The 17,696-nt window shown below is 45.1% G+C and overlaps 2 protein-coding genes across 2 annotated transcripts in view; both read right to left on the minus strand.

The window, feature by feature from the left end:
- The window catches only part of mpzl1l (myelin protein zero-like 1 like), a 28,174-nt gene extending 27,812 nt beyond the window's left edge, over positions 1 to 362 (minus strand). Inside the window, exon 1 of the mRNA XM_055148289.1 lies at positions 354 to 362. Coding sequence (XP_055004264.1) covers positions 354 to 362 — 9 coding nt within the window. The remainder of the gene's footprint in view (positions 1 to 353) is intronic.
- Positions 363 to 2,901: 2,539 nt separating this feature from the next.
- The window catches only part of rabep1 (rabaptin, RAB GTPase binding effector protein 1), a gene marked incomplete at its 5' end in the record, with an annotated part of 37,526 nt that continues 22,731 nt past the window's right edge, over positions 2,902 to 17,696 (minus strand). The window contains 5 exons of the mRNA XM_055148975.1: positions 2,902 to 4,070; positions 4,855 to 4,971; positions 5,101 to 5,199; positions 6,168 to 6,223; positions 12,779 to 12,968. Of these exons, the coding sequence (XP_055004950.1) occupies positions 3,969 to 4,070; positions 4,855 to 4,971; positions 5,101 to 5,199; positions 6,168 to 6,223; positions 12,779 to 12,968 (564 nt within the window). The remainder of the gene's footprint in view (positions 4,071 to 4,854; positions 4,972 to 5,100; positions 5,200 to 6,167; positions 6,224 to 12,778; positions 12,969 to 17,696) is intronic.

Below are 17,696 nucleotides of genomic sequence, written 5' to 3' on the forward strand. Positions count from 1 at the left end.
CTTTGTGTTGAAATTGTATTTTTCTTCAAGTTTCAGGTTGTTCATAATATTATAATATTTTGTAAAAGAAAGAGTTCATCAATCAATTCAAAAGATTTGTGTAATAGATTTGTGTTTTTCTGCACAAATATTTGAACTTGTTGTTATTTTTGGGGTTTATATGACATGAGTTTTCTGATCCAGACACTTTGGATCAAAGTCGGTTGGACTCGACCCCCGGAACAACATGAGTTTGACTCTCCTGGTCCAGAACAACCAAATACACAACAAAACCTGCCCATGTTCCTGCGCCGCTGCTGAAGTCAGTGACATAGTGACACAGTGTGTGTCCGGTGTCATGGCGGCGTAGGTACCGTTGTCATGGCGACACGTGACGGTGCAAAGCCTCTGTTTGTTTGTCATAATGATGTGAATCGTGGGTAAAGAGTTTTTTCTGCACTCGGACGCTCGTGGAGTCTTTTATTTTTGAGGCGTTTTAAAAAGTGGAACAAGATGCACAAAGTGCAACTCTTCACAAACGTTTGGACCTTAGAAGAACATTTAATGTTCTAATGTTCTAATGTTCTAATGTTCTAATGTTTCCTCCTTAAACTCAGAGCTCCACTTGTGTTTGTTTCTTTATTCTGAGTCACTCTGTTCCACCTCGTGATGTCATGAAGCTCCTTTTACCCTTTTGTTCAGATCAGTGTAATGAAAACAGATTAAAGTCCATTTAACACAACTGCAGAAGTGTTTGAGAGTTAAATGTGAGTTGGAGTTGAGGTGATTTGTCAGAGTTGATTTGGTTGAAGTTAATTCAACTTCTCTTAGTGTTAATTTGTCTCCAACACTTCAAACTCCCTCCAGAGAAGAACCAGTTTGAACCAGTTTTGTTCTGAATTTCATCTTAAATTAACTCAAATAAAGTGTCAAAATAAAACTCCTCTGTGTGTGTTGAGTTAAATGAGGATAACTCTACAAAGTGTTATCTGTTTACTCTCTAAACCTTCATTTAACTCTGGGTTTGGGTTAAACAGGAACTTTGGTCCAGTTTTATTCATGAACTTTTACACAAATGTTAAATTAACTCTAGAACAGAGTGACTCAGAGAAACTCTGAGGAAATGTTCAAACTGACTCTGTGTGAGTTCATTTTAACACTTCACTTTTTACTCTGTGCGTCGTGTTTGAGTGAAGTCGTCGTCGTCTCGTCCGTTTCGTGAAAACACCAGACGCGACTCGACTCGTCACCGTGAGCTTCAGCCTTTTTTAATTTAAGACAAATTTCAATGACATTAAGAACAAGCAAAAATGTACAACACGTTAGCGATGAGCTCCTCCCGGAACCGCCTCCCGGAACCGCCTCCCGGAACCGCCTCCCGGAACCGCCTCCCGGAACCGCCTCCCGGAACCGCCTCCCGGAACCGCCTCCCGGAACCGCCTCCCGGAACCGCCTCCCGAACCGAACCGCCTCCCGGAACCGCCTCCCGGAACCGCCTCCCGAACCGCCTCCCGGAACCGCCTCCCGGAAACCGCCTCCCGGAACCGCCTCCGGAACCGCCTCCCGGAACCGCCTCCCGGAACCGCCTCCGGAACCGCCTCCCGGAACCGCCTCCCGGAACCGCCTCCCGGAACCGCCTCCCGGAACCGCCTCCCGGAACCGCCTCGAGGAACCGCCTCCCGGAACCGCCTCGAGGAACCGTCTGTGGGGCTTAAATAGTGTTTGGTCGAAGCCGAGTCGGTTGTGTTTTCATGTTGGCTCCTCGTTCACAGTTACAGAAATCCTCTCATCGTCTCTTTAAAGACTCATTTCTGCTCCTCTGTCGTTCCGAGCGTAAAAAAAACAAAACATTACCGTATTTATTTTTCCAAACGTTTTTAAATGTCAGAGCCGTGTTCTGTTAAACCACCACCAGAGGGCGACAACACACAGAATAAAGAAACACAAAGGGAGCAGCGGCAGGTTTTAGACGCGTCTGTGGGAAAAAGGCGAGAAAACGAAGCAGGAGAAACGTTCGACTGTGACTTTTTAAAACTTAAAGGGCAAATTTTACGTCATTAAAAAAAAAATCTCTGTTCTAACATCGTTTCGTCGTCGCACGAACCCGGAGTCGTGTTTTGTTTCATTCACACGTTTATTCACCAGAATCAGAATCAGGACCTGGATTAAACCAAGTCAAAACCAGATCTAAACCGGGTCTAAACCAGGTCTAAACCAGGTCTAAACCAAGATCTAATCCAGTCTAAACCAGGTCTAAACCAGATCTAATCCAGGTCTAAACCAGGTCTAAACCAGGTCTAAACCAGGTCTAAACCAGGTCTAACCGAGGTCCTTCAGTGACACCGAAACCGTCCTGTCTGGATTCAGAACAAATCCGTGTCGTTCGTTCATTAGTTTTTCAATATAAAACCAAAAATAAGAAAATGAAAAAAAACAACTGTTTTCTTTGTTATTTTTCTCCAAAACCAAAATGAAAAAAAAAAACAGTAAAAGATTTGTTTTTTCAGTTTTCAATTTTGTGTTTAAATGAAAAATGGAAAAAAAAACAGATAACGACCGTTCCCCGTTTATATGACTTCAGTGACTGAGATGTCGACTGAACCAGGACTGATCCAGGTCCAGGACCAGACCAGGACCAGACCGAGACTGAGACCAGACTAGGACCAGACTAGAGGCTCAGAGTCCAAGGCAGGGCTGGAGCTCGAAGCTGAGGCTCAAAGCTCGGAGTCCAGTCTGGTCCCGCCCTGGTCCCACTCTGGTCCTGGTCTGGTCCTGGTCTGGTCCTGGTCTCAGTCCTGGTTCAGTCGACATCTCAGTCACTGAAGTCATGTAAACGGGAAACGTTCGTTATCTGTTTTTTTTTCCATTTTTCATTTAAACACAAAATTGAAAACTGAAAAAACAAATCTTTACCTGTTTTTTTTTTTTTTCATTTTGGTTTTGGAGAAAAATAATGAAGAAAATATTTGTTGTTTCGTTTTCTTATTTTTGGTTTTATTTTGAAAAACGAATGAACGAACGACACACAGATTCAGCCATTTCCTGTTTACATGAAACTGAGATAACAGACTGAACCAGGACTAAACCGTTTTCAGTCCTGGTCTAAGTCCTGATCTCAGTCTTGGTCTGGTTCCGGTCTCGGACCTGGTTCAGTCCATTATCTGTTTTTCCCATTTTTCATTTAAACACAAAATCGAAAACTGACAAAAAGGAATCATTTTCAGTTTTTTTTTTTCATTTTGGTTTTGGAGACAAATAATGAAGAAAATATTTGTTTTTTCGTTTTCTTATTCTTAGTTTTATTTTGAAAAATGAATAAACGAATGAAACACGGATTCAGAAAAGCCCGAATAATTCTAACTGGAGGAATTCTAACAGGAAACGTCGGCTCCTCTCATTTTATTAAATACAAAAGTGACACTTATATGTTTTTTTTTCGTTTTCATTACACATTTTTCGGCTGCTGCGACTTAAACTCCGGAGCCTCTTATAGTTCAAAAACTAGGGTAAAATAAGCCCTTTAAGTTCTCACTACGACACTGTGTTCACTCCTGCCCCCTGGTGGTCGGTTCAGGTTCTGCTCCGTTCCTCAGATTCGACAAACTCGACCTGAGACAGAAGCACGAGAGGACGAACGCGGAGCATAAATGAGCCTTTTGTGTGAAGTGGAGCGTCGTGTAAAACCCGGGGGGAACAGCAGGGGGCGAGAGCGAGGGGGGGGGTGTTAGAAGCCGCGCACAAACACCCCGACAAAGTGCTGGAAAAAAAAAAAACGGTTTTGTTTTTGGTTGCGCTAACTACAGTAGAAAGGCGTCCGTCCTCTGTCCGTCTTATGTACATGAGTCGAGTCCCTCCGGCCCCGCGGCGCCCGTGTGCTCGTCCCGCCGTCGGCCCCCGTCCCTTTGCGGCGGCGGCGGTGGTGGCGGCGAGGGGGCGGGGCCTGTTAGTCGGCGTTGCAGTGGTAGACGGCGGCGAGGGGGGCGGGGCCATCATGTCTCCGGGAGCTGGTTGATGTCCGTCAGGTTGGTGTCGTTGAGGATGACTTTGATTCGGTCCAAAGACTCGGCCTGTCGTATTCTCTCCAACTGGACCTGAGCGCAAACGGAAGCAGGTCAAACGGAAGCAGGTCAAACGGAAGCAGGTCAAACGGAAGCAGGTCAAACGGAAGCAGGACAAACGGAAGCAAGTCAAATGGAAGCAGGTCAAACGGAAGCAGGACAAACGGAAGCAGGACAAACGGAAGCAGGACAAACGGAAGCAGGACAAGCAGGACAAACGGAAGCAGGTCAAACGGAAGCAGGACAAACGGAAGCAGGACAAACGGAAGCAGGACAAACGGAAGCAGGACAAACGGAGCCGCTGTTGGGGCTTGAGTTGTGTTTGTGTCGTTGTGTTGTTTCAGGGACTGTTGTTGTGTTGTTGTGTTGTTGTGTGTCGTTGTGTTGTTTCAGGGATTTGTTGTTGTGTTGTTGTGTTGTTGTGTTGTTGTGTTTGTGTCGTTGTCGTACCTGCAGCGTCTGAGAGACTTTGATGAGTTTTCTGGACCTGCTCGCTCACCTGTTGGAGGCTGCGTTGTGTTGTGTTGTTGTTTCAGTGTTTGTTGTGTTGTGTTGTTACGTTGGGGGTTGTGTTGTGTTGTTTTAGCGACTGTTGTGTTGCGTTGTTGTATTTCAGTGGTTGTCATATCTGCAGTCTCTGAGAGTTTGACGAAGTCCTTCTAGACCTGCTCACTCACGTTGGGGGTTGTGTTGTGTTGTTGTGTTGTTTCAGTTAGTTGAGTTGTGTTGTTGTGCTGGGGGTTGTGTTGGGCTTGTGTTGGTTGTATTGCTTTAGCGACTCTTGTGTTGCGTTGTGTTGTTTCAGTGGTTGTCGTACCTGCAGCGTCTGAGAGAGTTTGACGAAGTCCTTCTGGACCTGCTCGCTCACGTCCAGCTCCGTCTGGAGCCTCTGGGCTTTGGCCTTTTCCTCCGACACCTGAGTCTCCAGCGCCGCCTGCGGACACAACACACACACACACACACACACACACGGCTCTGGACACGCTGCATCACTAAATCCTGTGTGTGTGTGTGTCTGTGTCCAGTGTGTGTGTGTATGTGTGTGTCCAGTGTGTGTACAGACCTTGGTGGAGGTGAGCTCAGAGATCTGTTGTTCCAGGTTGTTCTTCAGGTTCTGCAGAGTCTCCAGAGCCTCAGTCCTCTCAGTCACACTGTTCTGTAACTACACACACATAAACACACACACGTTAAAAACACACACGTTAAAAACACACACACAAACACACACATAAACACACACATAAACACATGAGTATCTATTGTCACTTCTAGGACACGTTTTCAGTTTTTCTCTTACACTTGTTGAGTCTCCACATGGGCTCAGTTCCAGACCTTGTGGAAAACTGTTTAATTCTACATATATATATTTTTTTTACTGACGACAACAACAGAATTAAGAGTTACACTTTTAAATCTGTTCCAGTTCTGTTCGGCTTTTTTCTTCATTCGTTTCTGTTTGTCCAGTTTCTGAGAAAAGAAAACTCAGTCTCATGTCTGAGTGACACACTGAGCTTTTCCTCTGACTTTTTTGCGTCTGTGACTTTCCTTTAAATGACACGGGACAAAATGATTTACATTTTCATTCATTCACTTCATAATAAAAAAAAAAAAACAGGCTTTGGTTAGATTTGTTTTAAGTCACTAACTTTGTTTAAGTCAGAATCAATGTTTTTAATGCACAAAAACCTTAAAATATGATTCATAATCATCTCTAATTTCACAATTTCAGAATCAGTTGTAAAAAACACCAGTCAGTTTAATCAGGGTGTAACAAAAAATAAAAAATATCATGATATTGTTTCGTCAAAAGTCTCAAAATAATATTGTGGGGCGTCAGTGTTTCGAATCACAAGTTTCTTTGCTTAAATTCATGGTTTTATAGAAGCAACAGTTTAAAAACATCTGGAACTACATTTCCCATGATTCATTTCAGCACAAACAACATGAAGAAATATGTTTTTGACTTGAATTCTTGGGATTATGACAGAAATAATTCCCACCAAAACCTTGTCAGAGTATTTTAAAAGCAGAAACGTGAGGACATCGTTACGTCTCTACCAGGTAATAAAATGTTTCTGATTCATCGTCGTCGTGGTTCTGATTCAGTTCTGGAGCGTCACTGTGACTCACCTGCTCCTTCTCGGCCTTGACTCGCTCCAGCTCCGACTTTATGCTCGAGAACGAAGCTGAAAGGAGAAGAAGAAGAAAAAGAAGAAGAAGAAGAAGAAGAAGAAGAAGAAGAAGAAGAGGTCAGTTTATCCGAAACGACACAAACACAGAAACACCACGTGCGCTCGGTTAGTGTTAACGACACAAACACAAACCACATGCCGCCAATTAAGAACACACACAGAAATCTAACAGAGTGAGAGTCGTGTGTGTGTGTGTGTGTGTGTGTGTGTGTGTGTGTGTGTGTGTGTGTGTGTGTGTCTGTGCTCCTTGTGTTCCTTGATTGAGTAAATTGTATTGTGCAGTTATTAGTATTTATGAACATTTTTACCAAAGAAATGTGCACATTAAGACTTAGGGAACAGACTTGTTCTGTATTTATGGGGTTCAAGTTCAAGGTTCGTTCGAGGTTCGTTTCGAGGTTCGGTTCATGGTTCGGTTCATGGTTCGGTTCAGGTTCAAGGTTCGGTTCAAGGTTCGGTTCATGGTTCGGTTCATGGTTCGGTTCATGGTTCGGTTCATGGTTCGGTTCATGGTTCGGTTCAAGGTTCAGGTTCGGTGTTCAGTTCATGAGGATTCAGTTCGGGGTTCAGTTTGAGGATCAGTTCATGGTTCAGTTCAGTGTTCGGTTCGTTGTTCAGTTGTCAGTGTTCAGTTTGTTGTTCAGTTCAAGGTTCGGTTCAAGGTTCAGTTCATGGTTCGTTTCATGGTTCGGTTCAAGGTTCGGTTCAAGGTTCGTTTCAAGGTTCGTTTCAAGGTTCGGTTCGGTTCAAGGTTCGTTTCGAGGTTCGGTTCGAGGTTCGGTTCGAGTTTCAGGTTCGGTTCGAGTTCGGTTCGGTTCAGGTTCGGTTCAGGTTCGGTTCAGTTCGTTCGAGGTTCGGTTCAGTTCGGTTCAGGTTCGGTTCAAGGTTCGGTTCATGGTTCGGTTCATGGTTCGGTTCATGGTTCGGTTCAGGTTCGGTTCAGGTTCGGTTCATGGTTCGGTTCAGGTTCGGTTCAGGTTCGTTCAGGTTCGTTCGGTTCAGGTTCGTTCAGGTTCGGTTCAAGGTTCGGTTTTCAAGGTTCGGTTCAAGGTTCGTTCAAGGTTCGTTTCAAGGTTCGGTTCGGTTCAAGGTTCGGTTCATGGTTCGGTTCAAGGTTCAGTTCAAGGTTCGGTTCAAGGTTCGGTTCAAGGTTCGGTTCAAGGTTCGGTTCAAGGTTCGGTTCAAGGTTCGGTTCATGGTTCGGTTCAAGGTTCGGTTCAAGGTTCGGTTCAAGGTTCGGTTCAAGGTTCGGTTCAAGGTTCAAGGTTCGGTTCAGTTCGGTTCAGGTTCAGTTCAAGGTTCAGTTCAAGGTTCAGTTCAAGGTTCAGTTCAAGGTTCAGTTCAAGGTTCAGTTCAAGGTTCAGTTCAAGGTTCAGTGTTAGGTTCAAGGTTCAGTTCAAGGTTCAGTTCAAGGTTCAGTCTGCTGTACAAATCTTTGTTTATAATAATGTTGGTACAATTTATTTATTACCCTTCTTAAATAATTTATTAACTTTCATGTTTTGGTGCATTTGTTTTAGAAATAAAATCAATTACTCTGATTAATTCTGAATTCTTGTTCCTGAAGCTCAAGTTTTACATAAAAACACAACAACAATGTATTTCTCACTTATAACAAAACCAGCAAATATTATTTTAACATAAACTTACAAAGTTACATCAAAAGTGTTTCATTTTTTCGTTTTCCGTGTCGGTGTCATAAAGTCTGTTTGTATTTGTAACTTTACTAAAACACAAATGAAGCCGTTTGTTCTGTGGTCGTATTTCCAGGAGCTCAAACTCAAACCCAAACTCTCTGTGACTCAAAAATCTAAAACTCTTTTTTTTTTTTATCAGAACCAGCGTCGTGTCTGAATGTCTCCCCCAGCTCCTCAGCCCCTCACGGACGTAGACGAAGACAAACATTCTGTGTTGGCGACGATTCCCCAGATCCTCGAGGATTTAAAGTCTGAACAAAGAGAATGTTTGGTGAATTTGATCTTGGGGAAAGTTGTTCTTGTTCTTCTTCCTTCAGGATTTGGAGCTTTACAAACGTCACGACCAAACAGCAGCGACTGGTTCAATAAAAAAAGTCCCGTCTCCTGTCGAGTGAACGAATCCTAATGCTGCAGGTCACACGGTTTCCACCAAGTAGGGATGGGCAGGATTAGTCGATTAATCGATAATTGATCATTAAGAATTTCATGGATTCCGTTGATTTTAATGGACAAACTGAATGTATGTGTGTGTGTCGTGACCAAACAGGTGTGTACATGTGTCTCTGCATCAGAAGGAGCGAGACACAAACAGTGGGTCAGTCTGTAACGAACCGAAGCACAAATGTGGATTTAACCAGGATTTGTAGAAGAAATTCCACACTTTCCGTTGCGTTGGGACAAGTGTGAGTCCATGTGCACAGTGGATAAAGCAGCACATATGTTTCTGTGTCCAGTGGGAAAAAGTTTTTCCAGGTGAGAGTCGCTCAATGTGGATGACGAGGCCCCGCCCCCCTCCCCCCGTACGCTGTCCTGGTTTTGACAAACACAAATCTGGTCACACTGACCTGTATTCACCTGAGTCATGTCTTTTAATCCAACACAAGTTGAACCACATCAGCGACACAAGAGCTGGAGTTTTATCTTCACTTAGTTTATGTAAATTAGTGATGTGGTTTTAAGTTTTGTTTCTGTGAGATTTGAACAAAACTGAATTAAACACATTATAATGTCAAACAGCTGATGTGGATCTAGAGTCGTTATGTTTATATGTCGTAAAGTTGAATTTATTGATGCAGATTAGTGCAGATAGTAATAATAATGATGATCATTTTAATATAAAAACGTTCATGATTAATCGATAATCGATCGTTAATTCTTCCGACGATCGATAAAGAACATTTCATCAAATGCCCGTCACTAACACCAAGTGAAACCGACGCATGAATCAGATTGTGGGGTGAACAATGAGAAACAGAAAATATTGTGGAGCCAAAATGCTGAACTCAAATGTGCAGAAGATGAATTGTTTCTTTATAAAAATCAGTAAAACTCGTTGTGACGCTGCTCAGACTGAAGAGTTTCTGTTCTTATGTTCAGAAAAAAAAAAAAAAAAAACACGTCTAAAATAAAAATAACACAGGTTTCGTCCTGGAATGAGGTCAAATGATAAAATATGTTTATTGTGTGATTTTAAATTAGCTTAAACGAGTCAAACAAAGAGACAAATGTGGCTCACTACAGTCAGGTCATGTGACTGTGGGGTCTGGGTGCACTACACTCAGGTCATGTGACTGTGGGGTCTGGGTGGACAGTCGGGTCATGTGACTGTGGGGTCTGGGTGCACGACACTCAGGTCATGTGACTGTGGGGTCTGGAGGACAGTCGGGTCATGTGACTGTGGGGTCTGGGTGGACAGTCGGGTCATGTGACTGTGGGGTCTGGGTGGACAGTCGGGTCATGGGTGACTGTGGGGTCTGGACAGTCGGGTCATGTGACTGTGGGTCTGGGTGGACAGTCAGGTCATGTGGTGTGACTGTGGACTGTGGGGTCTGGGTGGACAGTCAGGTCATGTGACTGTGGGGTCTGGGTGGACACTCAGGTCATGTGACTGTGGGGTCTGGGTGCACGACACTCAGGTCATGTGACTGTGGGGTCTGGGTGGACTCAGGTGTGACATGTGACTGTGGGGTCTGGGTGGACACTCAGGTCATGTGACTGTGGGTCTGGGTGGACTCAGGTCATGTGACTGTGGGGTCTGGGTGGACAGTCGGGTCATGTGACTGTGGGGTCTGGGTGCACTACACTCAGGTCATGTGACTGTGGGGTCTGGGTGCACTACACTCAGGTCATGTGACTGTGGGGTCTGGTGGACAGTCATGTGACTGTGGGGTCTGGGTGGACTCAGGTCATGTGACTGTGGGGTCTGGGTCACTCAGTGACTGTGGGTCTGGATGTGACTGTGGGGTCTGGGTGGACAGTCGGGTCATGTGACTGTGGGGTCTGGGTGGACAGTCGGGTCATGTGACTGTGGGGTCTGGGTGCACACTCGGGTCATGTGACTGTGGGGTCTGGGTGGACACTCAGGTCATGTGACTGTGGGGTCTGGGTGCATCTACACTCAGGTCATGTGACTTCAGGCTTTGGTCTGACATGTGGAGATGTTCCTTCAGCAGCTCCAGTTAAAACAGTTGAATCGTGTTTAAAAGTGATTTATTCATCATCAGCAGAGTTTCACATCTGCTTCATTCCAGTTTAACCCCGTTTCTCTCGTAGTTTTTCGTCTCTTTGTGACTCGTGTCGACTCGTGTGTTCGTGTGGACCTGGTTCTGCGAGGTCCTGACGCTCAGACACTAAACTCCACCTTTCATTCACCTTCTAACTCCTTCTGTTCGTCTCTGCACCTAAAGCGTCTCTGAATATTTTTGAAACGTTCCATTTTATTATGAAATCGTGTGAAGCCAAACAGCGCCTCCTGTAGGACAGAGGGGGTTAGTGTCTGACACAAACTGGAGCGAACCTCGTAAGACGTCTGAGTGAAAGAAGAAGAAGGACGGAGAAACATCAGAACAGGAGACAAAAACAAACAAAAACAGAAAAAAACTGAGGCTCGTGTGGATCAAGTGTGGCTCAAAAGTTTTCTCCCAGACGCAGGTTTGTTTAGTCTTTTTTACACACAGAGACGTCATCCCATTATCTTTTTTCATATTTATGTTCTGAACTGTGGACTTCACTCCCTCTGGACTGAAGTGCAACCACACAGAAACTCAAGTCCTGGTGAAAAACCAACAAACCTCGTTCCCTCCTGAAGATTCTGTAGTGTTTGTTTGTGTACGTCTGAAACTGTGCTGTTCTAAATGTGTTTGAAAGAATGTTTGGGGTACGACACTAAAAAAAGAACACAAAACAACTTCATGTACTTTGCTTTACTGTTTGTGTCTTGGTTGTAGTATTGTAGTAGCGGTGACTATATAGTAATATGTAGTAATATGTAGTAATTACTAGTTAATAAGACGCAGTGTAGTAATTATGGACTCGTGATCCAGAAGATAAGGTGCGGCTCAGGGAGACAGAGACTGAGTTAGATCTGTGGAACCATTAAGACAAACAAAGACAAAAGACAATATATAACTGATTGCTGCAATGGCCAAACTTCACAATAATCTAGTGAGGTCAGTGTTGAGAGTCTCAAAAACAGACTGATCCAACTGCACAGTTCCAAAAAAGTCACAGTTTGCCTGCACAGTTGGAGATATGGACCATAGACCAGTGTGGGAGTTCAGGGGGTAAGTGCTGGTGAGGAGCGGCGGTGAACGGTGATTATTGGGTTTGGTCGTAGAACCAGTGCGTGAAGGTGTGAGGTTTAACGCTGCTACAAGAGCCTCCAGCCCGGACAGAGGAGAGGAGGTGTCGGGTCCTGGCAGGAGTGACTTGAGTGTCACGGGTTGTGGATCAGAACCTGGGTTTATAGTTCGTCATCTGAACCTGGCCAATTCCGTGTGATCGTCACTGTACAGTTCGTCCACTCAACGGGCAACGGGATTTGGCTCCTGTAGCTCGTGTTTGTTTCTCTCTCGCGTCTGCCGCGCTTCCGGGTTCACGCTAATATAAGCTCCTAATTGGGCGGCCGCGGTCACGTGATCGGACGCACGCAAAAAGACGCAACAGAGAGCGGGAGCGAGACGAGAGAGTTTGTTGCTAAGGCGGTTTTTGTCACCCGCATGTTTCCTTTTGTTGTATTTATGAATGAACTGGTTTCAAGACGACCTCCTGACAGAGGAACAAAGGGAAGATCTAATGAGCTTCAGAATCTGTGTGTCGTTCGTTCATTCGTTTTTCAATATAAAACCAAAAATAAGAAAACGAAAAAACAACAACTTAACTTCGTTATTTGTCTCCAAAACCAAAATGAAAAAACAGATAACGATTCGTTTTTTCAGTTTTCGATTTTGTGTTTAAATGAAGAATGGAAAAAAAGGAGAACGACCGTTTCCTGTTTACGTGACTGAACCAGGACTGATCCAGGTCCGAGACCAGACCAGACCGAGACCACCAGACCAGGAGACCAGACCAGACCAGACCGAGACCAGACCGGAGGCTCAGAGCCCACAGCAGGGCCGGAGCTCGAAGCTGAGGCTCGGACCCCGTGGAGGCTCGGAGTCAAAGCTCTGGTCCCGGTCTGGTCCTGGTCTGGTCTCGGTCTGGTCTCGGTCTGGTCTTGGTCTGGTCTCGGTCTGGTCTCGGTCTGGTCTCGGTCTGGTCTCGGACCTGGATCAGTCCTGGTTCAGTCCGTACGCGGTGCAAAAGTTCGGCATCGCAGTCACGGAAGTCATGTAAACGGGAAACGGTCGTTATCTGTTTTTTCATTTTGGTTTTGGAGACAAATAACGAAGTTAAGTTGTTGTTTTTTTGTTTTCTTATTTTTGGTTTTATATTGAAAAACGAATGAACGAACGACACTCAGATTCTTCAGCTTCAGCCTGTAGCTTTTGTCTTTTGTCAGAACAAACCTGTGACCAAAATAAACTAAACTAATAAGATCAAATAACAATAGTTGAGTAACTGTGGTGCTCACCCATCTCCTCCTTGTAGCCCTCGATCTCCAGCTGCAGCGTGTCCTCCAGGTTGTCCTTGAGGCACTGCTCGGCCTGGATCTGCTCCTTCAGGAACAGGATCTCCGCCTTCAGCTTCTCCTCCAGATGATCCGCCGCAGCCCTGAGGGTCACCAGGTCCTCGCGGAGACACACCACCAGGTCCTGCAGGTCCTGGAGGAGCCACAGAGAAACACTCAGGAACCTCAGCGCAGCAGCGCGTCCGGAGCTGGAGAAGTAAGTCTGACAAACACACGTCTTTATCTGTTCAAACTGTGTCCGATTCTGCACATTTACAAACTGCAAATCATGAAATCTGAAGAAATGAAGCAGCAGAAAGAAAGTTTGGAGAGAAACTTGTGTCTAAACCAGGTCTAAACCAGGTCTAAACCAGGTCTAAACCAGGTCTAAACCAGGTCTAAACCAGGTCTAAACCAGGTCTAAACCAGGTCTAAACCAGGTCTAAACCAGGTCTAAACCAGGTCTAAACCAGGTCTAAACCAGGTCTAAACCAGGTCTAAACCAGGAAACCAGGTCTAAACCAGGTCTAAACCAGGTCTAAACCAGGTCTAAACCAGGTCTAAACCAGGTCTAAACCAAGGTCTAAACCAGGTCTAAACCAGGTCTAAACCAGGTCTAAACCAGGTCTAAACCAGGTCTAAACCAGGTCTAAACCAGGTCTAAACCAGGTCTAAACCAGGTCTAAACCAGGTCTAAACCAGGTCTAAACCAGGTCTAAACCAGGTCTAAACCAGGTCTAAACCAGGTCTAGGTCTAAACCAGGTCTAAACCAGGTCTAAACCAGGTCTAAACCAGGTCTAAACCAGGTCTAAACCAGGTCTAAACCAGGTCTAAACCAGGTCTAAACCAGGTCTAAACCAGGTCTAAACCAGGTCTAACCAAGGTCTAAACCAGGTCTAAACCAGGTCTAAACCAGGTCCAGGTCTAAACCAGGTCTAAACCAGGTCTAAACCAGGTCTAAACCAGGTCTAAACCAGGTCTAAACCAGGTCTAAACCAGGTCTAAACCAGGTCTAAACCAGGTCGGTCTAAACCAGGTCTAAACCAGGTCTAAACCAGGTCTAAACCAGGTCTAAACCAGGTCTAAACCAGGTCTAAACCAGGTCTAAACCAGGTCTAAACCAGGTCTAAACCAGGTCTAAACCAGGTCTAACCACCAAACACCAGGTCTAAACTAAAGGTCCAGGTCTAAACCAGGTCTAAACCCTAAACCAGGTCTAAACCAGGTCTAAACCAGGTCTAAACCAGGTCTAAACCAGGTGTAAACCAGGTCTAAACCAGGTCTAAACCAGGTCTAAACCAGGTCTAAACCAGGTCTAAACCAGGTCTAAACCAGGTCTAAACCAGGTCTAAACCAGGTCTAAACCAGGTCTAAACCAGGTCTAAACCAGGTCTAAACCAGGTCTAAACCAGGTCTAACCAGGTCTAAAGGTCTAAACCAGGTCTAAACCAGGTCTAAACCAGGTCTAAAAGGTCTAAACAGGTCTAAACCAGGTCTAAACCAGGTCTAAACCAGGTCTAAACCAGGTCTAAACTAAACAGGTCTAAACCAGGTCTAAACCAGGTCTAAAAGGTCCAGGTCTAAACCAGGTCTAAACCAGGTCTAAACCAGGTCTAAACCAGGTCTAAACCAGGTCTAACGGTCTAAACCAGGTCTAAACCAGGTCTAAACCAGGTCTAAACCAGGTCTAAACCAGGTCTAAACCAGGTCTAAACCAGGTCTCAAAACCAGGTCTAAACCAGGTCTAAACCAGGTCTAAACCAGGTCTAAACCAGGTCTAAACCAGGTCTAAACCAGTCTAAACCAGGTCTAAACCAGGACTAAACCAGGTCTACCAGGTCTAAACCAGGTCTAAACCAGGTCTAAACCAGGTCTAAACCAGGTCTAAACCAGGTCTAAACCAGGTCTAAACCAGGTCTAAACCAGGTCTAAACCAGGTCTAACCAAGGTCTAAACCAGGTCTAAACCAGGTCTAAACCAGGTCTAAACCAGGTCTAAACCAGGTCTAAACCAGGTCTAAACCAGGTCTAAACCAGGTCTAAACCAGGTCTAAACCAGGTCTAAACCAGGTCTAAACCAGGTCTAAACCAGGTCTAAACCAGGTCTAAACCCAGGTCTAAACCAGGTCTAAACCAGGTCTAAACCAGGTCTAAACCAGGTCTAAACCAGGTCTAAACCAGGTCTAAACCAGGTCTAAACCAGGTCTAAACCAGGTCTAAACCAGGTCTAAACCAGGTCTAAACCAGGTCTAAACCAGGTCTAAACCAGGTCTAAACCAGGTCTAAACCAGGTCTAAACCAGGTCTAAACCAGGTCTAAACCAGGTCTAAACCAGGTCTAAACCAGGTCTAAACCAGGTCTAAACCAGGTCTAAACCAGGTCTAAACCAGGTCTAAACCAGGTCTAAACCAGGTCTAAACCAGGTCTAAACCAGGTCTAAACCAGGTCTAACCCAGGTCTAAACCAGGTCTAAACCTGCTCTAAACTAAACAGGTCTAAACCAGGTCTAAACCAGGTCTAAACCAGGTCTAAACCAGGTCTAAACCAAACTAAACAGGTCTAAACCAGGTCTAAACCAGGTCTAAACCAGGTCTAAACCAGGTCTAAACCAGGTCTAAACCAGGTCTAAACCAAGGTCTAAACCAGGTCTAAACCAGGTCTAAACCAGGTCTAAACCAGGTCTAAACAGGTCTAAACCAGGTCTAAACCAGGTCTAAACCAGGTCTAAACCAGGTCTAAACCAGGTCTAAACCAGGTCTAAACCAGGTCTAAACTAAACCAGGTCTAAACCAAAACCAGGTCTAAACCAGGTCTAAACCAGGAGGTCTAAACCAGGTCTAAACCAGGTCTAAACCAGGTCTAAACCAGGTCTAAACCAGGTCTAAACCAGGTCTAAACCAGGTCTAAACCAGGTCTAAACCAGGTCTAAACCAGGTCTAAAACCAGGTCTAAACCAGGTCTAAACCAGGTCTAAACCAGGTCTAAACCAGGTCTAAACCAGGTCTAAACCAGGTCTAAACCAGGTCTAAACCAGGTCTAAACCAGGTCTAAACCAGGTCTAAACCAGGTCTAAACCAGGTCTAAACCAGGTCTAAACCAGGTCTAAACCAAAACCAGGTCTAAACCAGGTCTAAACCAGGTCTAAACCAAGGTCTAAACCAGGTCTAAACAGGTCTAAACCAGGTCTAAACCAGGTCTAAACCAGAAACCAGGTCTAAACCAGGTCTAAACCAGGTCTAAAGGTCTAAACCAGGTCTAAACCAGGTCTAAACTAAACCAGGTCTAAACCAGGCCAGGTCTAAACCAGGTCTAATCCAAGGTCTAAACCAGGTCTAAACCAGGTCTATCCAAGGTCTAAACCAGGTCTAAACCAGGTCTAAACCAGGTCTAAACCAGGTCTAAACCAGGTCTAAACCTCTAAACCAAGGTCTAAACCAGGTCTAAACCCAGGTCTAAACCAGGTCTAAACCAGGTCTAACCAAGGTCCAGGTCTAACCAAGGTCTAAACCAGGTCTAAACCAGGTCTAAACCAGGTCTAAACCAGGTCTAAACCAGGTCTAAACCAGGTCTAAACCAGGGGTCTAAACCAAACCAGGTCTAAAACCAGGTCTAAACCAGGTCTAAACCAGGTCTAAACCAGGTCTAAACCAGGTCTAAACCAGGGTCTAAACCAGGTCTAACCAGGCCAGGTCTAAACCAGGTCTAACCAAGCCAGGTCTAAACCAGGTCTAAACCAGGTCTAAACCAGGTCTAAACCAGGTCTAAACCGGTCTAAACCAGGTCTAAAGGTCTAAACCAGGTCTAAACCAGGTCTAAACCAGGTCTAAACCAGGTCTAAACCAGGTCTAACCAAGGTCTAAACCAGGTCTAAACCAGGTCTAAACCAGGTCTAAAACCAGGTCTAAACCAGGTCTAAACCAGGTCTAAACCAGGTCTAAACCAGGTCTAAACCAGGTCTAAACCAGGTCTAAACCAGGTCCAGGTTCAGGTGGTCTAAACCAGGTCTGAAACCAGGTCTAAACAGGTCTACCAGGTGTTGAGAAACCAGGTTCAGAAAGAATCCGTGTGTCGTTCATTTGTTTTTCAAAAAAAAAATATATATATAAATTTTTTTGTCTCTTGTGTCTATTTGTCTCCAAAACCAAAATGACAGAAAACAGATAAAGATTCATTTTTTTTTTTTCAGTTTTTGATTTTGTGTTTAAATGAAAAATGGAAAAAACAGATAAAGACTGTTTCCTGTTTCTGTGACTTAAACTGCGACGTCCAACTGAACCAGAACCAACTGTTCAGTCCGGGTCCGGTTCAGTCCTGGTTCAGTCCTGGTTCAGTCCTGGTTCAGTCCTGGTTCAGTTCTGGTTCAGACCTGGTTCAGACCTGGTTCTGGTCTGGTTCAGACCTGGTTCAGTCCTGGTTCAGACCTGGTTCAGACCTGGTTCAGTCCTGGTTCAGACCTGGTTCAGACCTGGTTCAGTCTGGTTCAGTCCTGGTTCAGTCCTGGTTCAGTCCTGGTTTCAGACCTGGTTCAGACCTGGTTCAGTCCTGGTTCAGTCTGGTTCAGTCCTGGTTCAGTCCTGGTTCAGTCCTGGTTCAGTCCTGGTTCAGACCTGGTTCAGACCTGGTTCAGTCCTGGTTCAGTCCTGGTTCAGTCCTGGTTCAGACCTGGTTCAGACCTGGTTCAGTCCTGGTTCAGACCTGGTTCAGTCCTGGTTCAGTCCTGGTTCACCTGTCTGGTCTGGTTCAGACCTGGTTCAGTCCTGGTTCAGACCTGGTTCAGACCTGGTTTCAGTCCTGGATCAGTCCTGAACAGTCCTGGTTTCAGTCCTGGTTCAGACCTGGTTCAGTCCTGGATAGTCCTGGATCAGTCCTGGATCAGTCCTGG

This window comes from Boleophthalmus pectinirostris, unplaced genomic scaffold (genome assembly GCF_026225935.1).
Source record: "Boleophthalmus pectinirostris isolate CB_2022bp ecotype Guang Dong unplaced genomic scaffold, ASM2622593v1 HiC_scaffold_12, whole genome shotgun sequence".
Taxonomy (NCBI): domain Eukaryota; kingdom Metazoa; phylum Chordata; class Actinopteri; order Gobiiformes; family Gobiidae; genus Boleophthalmus; species Boleophthalmus pectinirostris.